The following is a 9,107-nucleotide window of genomic DNA, read 5'->3' on the forward strand; positions in this document are numbered from 1 at the left end:
GTTTTGGAGAGCACTGGCGAGCAAAAAGCGTCATGGTGCCCAAGAAAAAAAACAAAAAAAAAACAGAGCTGAACGAGTTGTGGAGGAGTTTAAGGAGGGGTTAGAATTATTGTTGCAGCGATTCCAGTATCGGGCGGGGCCCCGATCCAGCACTACAATGGCGGTATCGGTATTGGCGAGTACCAAAAAAATAGGGCACCGATACCATTTTGAGGGCCTAAAGTTTATTCAACTATTGTCACCCACTCCAGGTAGACAATAAAAAGTTCTGCTGGATTCACTTTGTATTAGTCTTTTTCCTGCTTCACAAAGGTAGGCAGCAGCTTGACAAAGCAATGATGGCGATTATTTTACATCCACGTAGTATGTAGTTCTTCATATATACATACACACATATTGATTTCAAACAGATGGTATCAGACTATACTGCACAGCCAGGTATCGGGCATCGGTATCGGGCCCAAAAAAATGACATCGGCACAACACTAGTTAGAATATATTAAGATATCCAAAGCTATCATTAAAACACTGCCAAAATCAATCAGCTGTTAGATGAAAAGAGCAATACAAAACTTAAACATTTAAAGTGGTTAATGGTAACACTTGAGGTGATTCAGAGGGGCTGGAAATTATGGTCATTTCGACACATTTCCTTTTCCAGACAATTTGCAGCTTTAACTATTGATAGATACAGACCCAATATGATAGTAAGCGAGGAGGCATATAAGAAGAAGCTGGAAAGCAAGCAACTGCGGAACATTGCCAGAGGTGTGTAGTCAGGGGGGAAGATCACAGGTCTCAAACAGGAGGATGATCGAACAGATGTAAGTCTGGAAGAAGCCAAGGAATTGTACATATTCTTTTATAGGTTCAGCTCCCCATCCCTCTCTCCTGGCCCCAGTCAAACAGCCATCCGACCTTTCTTTGAACCAAAGCTTTCCTCTCACAACTCAAATGTTTCATCCTCTACCTCTGCAAGGGACCCTTTTTAATTCCATGCGCTTGTTCTCAACCAAATCAAAAGACAGTGCTGCATTCTAACTTCTACCTGTCTGTCTCTAGAAGTTTGGAGACAACTCGAGAGGCTGAACAGCAATATGTCACCAGGTCCAGAGGGTGTCTGTTCCAGAGTCCCGAAGGCCTGTGCAGGGCAGCTTTGTGGGACTTTATACCTCTTAAACCTTAGCCTGACCCAGGAGATGTTCCAGTTCCAAAGACAACTCGGCCAACATTCCTCAACAACTACAGACCTTTTGCCCTGACATCCAACATCATAAAGATCCTTGAGACTTCTGTTGGTCCACCTGACCAAGCAAACAAGTTGCTATCAGGACCTCCTGCAGTTTGCTTATTGCTGAGTTGGGGTTGAAGATGTCATTCCAAGTTGAAGATTTCCTCATACACCTGCTTCAAAAAACCCACTGTCATTTAGAAGAGGCAAACAGTACTAGAAATATAATCATGTTCTAGGATTTCTTCAGAGCATTTAACACGATTCAGCGTGATTAATCAGAAACTCCTAAAGACTCGGGTGGTGGCCTCAACAATCACATGGATCACAGACTACTTGATAAATAGACAGCAGTTCTTAACACTGAAGGAGCAACAAGGGGACAGTATTCTCACCATTAATTCTTACTTTTTACACCTCCAACTTCCAGTACAGGACAGAGTCCTGCCATCTCAAGAAATACTTGCATGACTCTGCAGTTGTCAGGTACATCAGAAATGGACAAGAACATTAGTAAAGAGAGATAGTAAAGTACAGTCTACAATAAGGGACACAGGAGACTGTCCTTCATAAGGAAGCTTAAGTAATTCCGTGTTTGCAGAAAAATGCTCCATATTTTCTACTAACCATTTGTGAAGAGTTTGGTCTCAAGACTCAAAAGACTTCTCCAGATCCAATGTAGAACAGACCGCTAGAGAAGATCCTTTCTAACTGCAGCTACCAAGATATAAAAAAAAACTTGTTACAGTAACTCTATGAGTAATTGTAACATTTACTTTCCCTTTGGTATCAATAATCTATTTCTTATTTAATTTCATAAAAATGAAGTATTTAGATGATTTGAAACTTGTGAGACAAACGTTTTGTGCTGAGCTGTTGTCATTATGATAATGCTGGCTCAGGGTGTGGGACACAAGTTGGGATGCACCAAAACTTTCAACCGAGATTGACCAAAAAGGGCATTTTTGGTCAATAGACATTTAACACCAAAACAACACGGCTGAAACTTGCAATGATGTGATAAACAGCACATCCAGCACTGTGGAAAAATTATCAAAAGCAAAGGCCAGAAACATTGAGTGTGTGAAATAAAGCACTGAAGCAAGAGAGCACATGTTGCACTGTTTTTCAGAGTTGAGCATGCGGTAGACAGATTTTTGGTGTGTTCAGATCCAGCAGCTAGTCCTCCAAATGAATGTGGAAGCCAGAGAAGGCTGTTTGAATCTGCAGCCACTCTTATGGCCTTCTTATTTTTATGGCCCAGTCCAGGTAGACCGGGTCCTTGGAGGACGTAGTCTCTGAAATCTAGGAGGGGTGCAATTTTAAATTCTTCATATAGGTCTCACCGCATGCTCAGGTCAGCGGCACAAAAATAACGCTTTAGAAATACAAACGTCCCCATCAACAATCTGAATATGAGAAGAATGGGGAGAACTCAAAAAAGGAAACTGACACCGAACTTGCCCACTTTTTTCTGTGGTGGATGAGTTTAAAAACACCAGCAAGTTGCCCAGAGACTCTGCTAAGATAAAGGGCATGACAAAAGAATGTCAGTGGTAAATAAATATTTATGTACTTTTATCATTGCATAATTTATAATTTATTGAAATTGAGTTAAAAATAAGATTTTTTTTTTTAAATAGGGATAATACAGAATGTTTTAAAAAAATGCCAGGATTTCAATATTTAACTTCTTTCAGTTGTCAGTGGTAAATAAATATTTATGTACTTTTATCATTGCATAATTTATAATTTATTGAAATTGAGTTAAAAATAAGACTTTTTTTTAAATAGGGATAATACAGAATGTTTTAAAAAAAATGCCAGGATTTCAATATTTAACTTCTTTCAGTTTTTAGTTTTTCGGCCTTGGTCTTGTTTTCGGGTTTCAGACAAGAATTTCCATTTCGGTGCATCCCTAGATACAATAGAAATTCCTGGATATTCCTGAATTGCTGGATAGAAATGCTGGAGTGGCCTAAATCACAGAGCAGGACCCTGGGAGTTTCTATCTCTGTGCTTATGTGGAAGATATTAGATGCAAGCCGGTATCATCCAATAGTAATCTTTTAAGCTGGTATCACACCAACTTCCGATATCAATACTTATGTTTTTATTTCTAGTGATGTACTTTATAGATATTACCTTTAGGCAAGAGATGCAAGAAGAAAGAAACAGTTGATAGAAAACAAAAATACCATTCTGTTTGTAGTTTGATGCAAATCATGAAAGGGAAACAACAAATATAAGGAAGGAGGTGTCCAGGAAAGATTAGATCAAAGTTTATGTTATCAGCCTGTATGCAAAATGGTATGTGCAATGGAAGATTTACAGTGAAAAACACCCTGAACACACAGGCCTAATTTTGATTGAGGGAGAGGAAGAGGAAGTATAGTGGTGAATACCCTTTCTTACCAGGGATAGGGTACTTTGTCAGAGTTGGGAGTTAAAAGCTAATTCCCCAAAAATGTTAGAGCCTTAAAAAAACCCACAAAAAGAGAATAGACTGAGTTAGTGGTTTACTCTCCACTCATCATAGACCTGGCTAAGATGGAGAGTTCAGGTTAAAGCATAGCTCTCCTCTCCATCTCTTTATTACAAAAAGGGATTCAAATGTTTGTGAGTCAAAAGGTTTTTGAAGTAAATGCAATAATTTGCTGAAATTAGAATACTGTTCAAAACATTTTAAACTCTTTTTCATTGCAGTTCACATCATATGCAACGTTGTCACGTGAAAATAATAGAACACAATGAAGTTTACAACATGACTAAATATAAATAAAGTTTAAAGGACAGTAGCGGTTACTCACAAAGGCACTATTTATCTTCTTATGTTTCTTTACTTGGAAAAAAGAAAAACTGATATAAACAGACTGCCACATAAACTATAGCAACAAGTAAATTCCAAAACATTGATTACTGCAGCTAGAAAATCGGACATTTGAACATTTAAAGATACTATCTCAAATCGTTCAAGAAGTTAAATTTATTCTAGGCGAAATCTACAGGCATAAGAGCTGGTTTGATACCTGTTGCTCAGTTCTTTAAAGTGCAGTCTGCCAAGAAGGCCTCCTTCCTTGACAAACACTGGCTGCAGTTCTCATGAATGCATGATTAACAGAACTCTCTTCACTATTAAAATTCTCCAGGCTCCCTGTGGTTTATAGAGTTGTATGCAGATTTTTTATTGCATAAGGGAGGGATATCTTCATTTCTAACTTTCTGTTTCAGAACTCAAAAACCAAGTCGTTAAAAAAGGATCCAAGGCTAGTTTAGACACATCTTAACTGTCGGTACAAAAGTAAACAGAAAAAAAAAAAAAAAAAAAAAGCAAGATCTGCCTGTATTGAACTGCTGATAAGCAATCTCACACCATCATGAGTCAACTCTGAAGGCTTAACCTGACTGATATGAACCCAGAAAAAGACCTATTATTTGTAGTCGCAACTTGAAAAAGAAGCAAATGTTGAGCCGTTTAGATTTTCATCTTCGGATTAATCCCAGTACAGAGTCTACAACGAGTCTGTGGGAAAGTTAGAAATAACTCAAACATTTGATTCTGTTCCTCTCACTATATGTCTTGGGATACAAGCTTGACAAGAGAATATTTAAAAAGTTGACAATTGAAAAAAAAATGTTTTCCATGTTATGCACAACGACAACAACTGGGTCAAGTGTTTGAGTGATCTGATTTGTACAACACACGTCATTAAACCAGATTAAAATATTTGAAGCAGTTTAGAGAGAAGGAACAGGACAGATTATTTTGTGTAAAGTTTGGGGCAACACGTTTTCATGGCAGCTTAAGGCGATTGCTTATTAAAACAGAACATGAGAAACATTATCAGGTTTGCTTTGCAGCATGTGAGGATACAAGGGAAGCTCTGACTGAATGGGACCGCAGGTGAGCCTCTCCTTTGAATCCACCCACCCCCACTGAACCAACACACACAAAAACAATCCCATCCCTCTATCCTTGTGGGGACTTTCCACTGACTCCCATTCATTTTTAACCCATTTCTACAGCCTAACCATGACCCTTACCCCCTAACCACAACCTGTACAGGTTCATACCTATGCTTTAGCCAAACTTCACACAACAGTCCTAAATGTGATCCATGACCATAAACTAGCTGTTTCCCCTCATTAAGTCCAGACATGGGGGCCCACAAGGGGCAGTATGTCCCCACAACATGCTATTTTCCCAGAAAATTGGCCCTACAATGTATCAAAAGCACAAACAACCAAATCTTCCTTAAAAAATAGCTACTTTTACCTATGTGACCTTTTAGCATCATTGGTAACTACCAAATTCATCTACAGTTTAATGTTAAAGTTTTATTTCTCAAAAAGAAAGAAAACAATAATATTCTGTGTGTTCAGACAGAAATCTAATTTGATCCCGCTTCAATCATTTAGACCAGCCAATCATGTTGCAGGACCATTGTTTAAGGCTGGGCATGTATATATATGTGATAAAAAGCAAGGACGCACATCTAGCTACTTTTAGCACCTCTTTTGTCAGAAGCCACAATTTCATTTTAGAAAGAGTATTAAAAGCGCAACTTCTGGTGTCTCATGGTGTCTCATCTGTTACAGTGAGTGGCTAAAACCAAACTTTTGTAGGCTGGCACTAGATGTCGCTTTGCCCATTGATTTTAAAGTTCTGCTGAATGGTGCTCCTTTCCTCTACCTGATTCGATAGGATTAGGCCCAGACTAATCATGTGTAGAACTAAACATAGTCCTAAACTTTATCAATTTAGTTTGCCAGGTTAGTAGCCAAAGTCCCTTTAATATAACATAATATTGCCTTTCAATTTAGCACTAGATATATATTTTACATATGCTTGTTATTCCCTTTACTATGTGGCACCCTGAGCAGGAGCCATAATACATTTCTTTAGCTATAAAGTAATATCAACCTAAATATTTCTGTGCTTTTACTGTCATCTCTCTCCTTCATTTTCAGCCTGTGAGAAGACCTTAGTGTAGCAGTGACCTACCTCCAACACTGGTCCGGCTCCTAGAATGGCTCGCTCCAGCCCGCCTGAATATGTCCCCCGGCTGAGTGTGGTCAGGCAGTGGATGAGGTAGCTGCTGCTTTCAGTCTTCCCTGATCCGCTCTCGCCAGATATCATGATGCACTGGTTCACCTGCCTGTTCAGCATGGTTCTGAAGGCCACGTCGGCAATGGCGAAAATGTGGGGACTTAGTTTGCCCAGCGGCTGGTTCTCATACAGTTTGACATACTTCGGGTTGTAATAAAGAGGTAAAAACTTATTGGGGTTGATGGCGATGAGGATGTTGCTGATGTAGGTGTAGATTTTGTGCTCTAAGAAGCGTTGGCGCAACACCTGCAGGACCGCCTCCTCTGTGACAGAGGAGAGGTTACAGAGGTCATCAGAGTCCTCTTTGGAAGTTCCTACTTGCTTAGCTCCATTGTTGCTCTGCTGCAGGATAAAGTAGAACCCCTGGCTACGAGGGTGCCACCTCTGGGTCTCCGAGGGCCACAGCAGCACTCGTGGCAAAATGGAGTCACCATCCTGGAGCAGCTTCTCCTCGCTGCCTTCCTTCCTCACCTCCAGCAAGCTGTAGTTCTGGCTGGAATCCAGGTCCAGCGTGACCACAGCATTGTGGATCACAGTTTTGGCTGTGTCCTTTATGCCGACCTGCAGGGGACAGTATGCTTCTGTCTCCAAGGGTAGCCTGGGGTAGATCTGCACAACACGGGATTCTTCATCAGGCTCAGGGGTCCCAGGTCCATCAGTGGTGCTCATTCTTATTCAGAGATAGGCTTCTGCATAACTCACAACGCACCATGTACTGTAACAAACACACAGTAGGAATAAAACTACTTTAAATAAAATAGGGTCAACAAAATATATAAAAAAACATAGAGAGCAGAATTGTTATTAAGTAAAAAAAACTGGAAACAATCTTGGAATGCCTGTTGGCAGCCATTAGCAGTGGTTCCATGAATCCCACCCTATACTAACAGCCATTTTTTAAGTGCCCAGTTTACCAAGACCTAATTTAATCAAATGTCCAGGTTGTTTATATAATACTTCTTAAATATTGCATAAATAAAAAATGTAAAAGACCATTTTAGGACGACACAGACAAGACAAGACAAGACTAACTGTGTCTCTCTGGGAGTATAATTTCTAGTAAGTTGGGAGTATATCTCTTGAAACCTTGCATAGGTTTCTCCCACAACCATTTTTATTTATTTGGGGATAACTTATAAGAGAAAGGTATTATGCCCAATGAAATATGTCTGCAAACATTAGACCAGCAAAGACCCATGAAACCTTGATTGAAGTGGAGTGGCGGAGCTGATCAGATTGCTTTCAAACAGTCCTGGGAATTATATCAGTCTTTGCACTTTTTTTTAGATTCTAAGTGCTTTTGAGTGATAAAAGATCCCACAGCACCACAGTTCCTCCACCATACCTGTAAGGGGATGTAAGGGCTTTCCCCACTGAATAAATTATAATTTTGTAAAATAAAATATTGATTTAGAATTTTCAGTTCAAGGTTTTATTTTATTTAAAAATGTATTCTACCCAAAACAAACTGTCCCAGAAAATTTTAAATACCTTGCTTATGAGCAATGAAGCAACATACCTGTAAACAGGTGCAAAAGTCTAACTGAACATTTCCTGAACATTACAGGAAACACCTGATTTCAATGATTGCCTTAAAGTGTTGCTCAACAAAATTTTTGGTTCCATCTTGTTTAATTTCTTAATATGTACATACATATATACATACACAAATTGTTACTTTTGTCACTTTACTGGCAGCTGGTATGTAAACATTGGAGAGCGAAACTGTATTCAATCTCTCTGTCTCTCTCTAGACTTATATCTATAGATATATGTTCATATATCTATCTATATATAGAGATAGATATATCTATACATCTATATCCATATCTATATCTCTATATAAATATATATATATATATATTTATTGATATAGATTCTTAACTTCTAAAAATAACTTATATTATCCTTTAATAGCAATTAATTGGAAGCCACTGTTTTAATTAGCTTACAGGAAAAGTTCACAAAATTCAAATTTTTTTTGGTGTGTGTGTATGTTTGTGTTATAATGTCTTGCAACTTACAATGAGAAACAGGTCCAGAGCATGATAGATCCTCCACCATGCCTCAAGACAGTTATAAAGGGCTTTATGCATTCTTGTTGCTGGAAAGCTCAATTAGATCGTTATCAGCCCAGAACATTCAGTTCCAGTCCAATAAGGAGAGAAAATGCTCTGAGTTTTCTTTTTTTGTGTGTTGCTGGCATGTCTCCCAAACAACCAGTTTAGTTTGGTCACGTCACAGAACCCCAGGCAAACAGAGTTATGGGGAACTACTAGAATTTCCTAGAAATAAACCCACTTTAAAAAAAAAAAAGTAGGCCTAAAATTTAGATAGAAATGTACTTAATGGGTTAAAGGATGTAGTAATTCCTCCAGGTTATATGAGGAAAGAATATTCGTGCTGGGATATTATCTTCATTTTTACCATTCGTTGATGTGTTCAGTTAAAGTTAGAGTATTTGAGGAGGACATTACATGGATTATTTTTAAGCTTTTTTTCTTCTCTTTATATCACTTTTTTGGATATATATATATATATATATATATATATATATATATATATGTATGTGTGTGTGTGTGTGTGTGTGTGTGTGTGTCTGATTTGTTTTTGTTCATTTTTTCTACACTCCAGTTTCAACACACCTTCCCGGCAAACCATTAATCCTGCTATAATCAACATAATCCCAGACATCCATGACAAACAGTAAACAGTAACAGGTGTTAAACAAACTAAATGTCTCACCTTTAAAAAGTCTCTCATTCC

The 9,107-nt window shown here is 38.4% G+C and overlaps 1 protein-coding gene across 3 annotated transcripts in view; it reads right to left on the reverse strand.

The window, feature by feature from the left end:
• The window catches only part of LOC107094231 (unconventional myosin-IXb-like), a 51,798-nt gene extending 42,691 nt beyond the window's left edge, over positions 1–9,107 (reverse strand). For 2 of the 3 annotated variants that reach the window (XM_015389742.1, XM_015389741.1), the window contains exons 1-2: positions 9,087–9,107; positions 6,237–7,056 (exon numbers count right to left, since the gene is read on the reverse strand). In XM_015389742.1, coding sequence (XP_015245228.1) covers positions 6,237–7,010 — 774 coding nt within the window. In that variant the 5' untranslated portion in view covers positions 7,011–7,056; positions 9,087–9,107. Of the gene's footprint in view, positions 1–6,236; positions 7,057–9,086 lie in introns of those variants that run through there. The other variant, XM_015389743.1, reaches the window with a different exon arrangement.

This window comes from Cyprinodon variegatus, unplaced genomic scaffold (assembly GCF_000732505.1).
Source record: "Cyprinodon variegatus isolate N-32 unplaced genomic scaffold, C_variegatus-1.0 Scaffold471, whole genome shotgun sequence".
Lineage (NCBI taxonomy): Eukaryota > Metazoa > Chordata > Actinopteri > Cyprinodontiformes > Cyprinodontidae > Cyprinodon > Cyprinodon variegatus.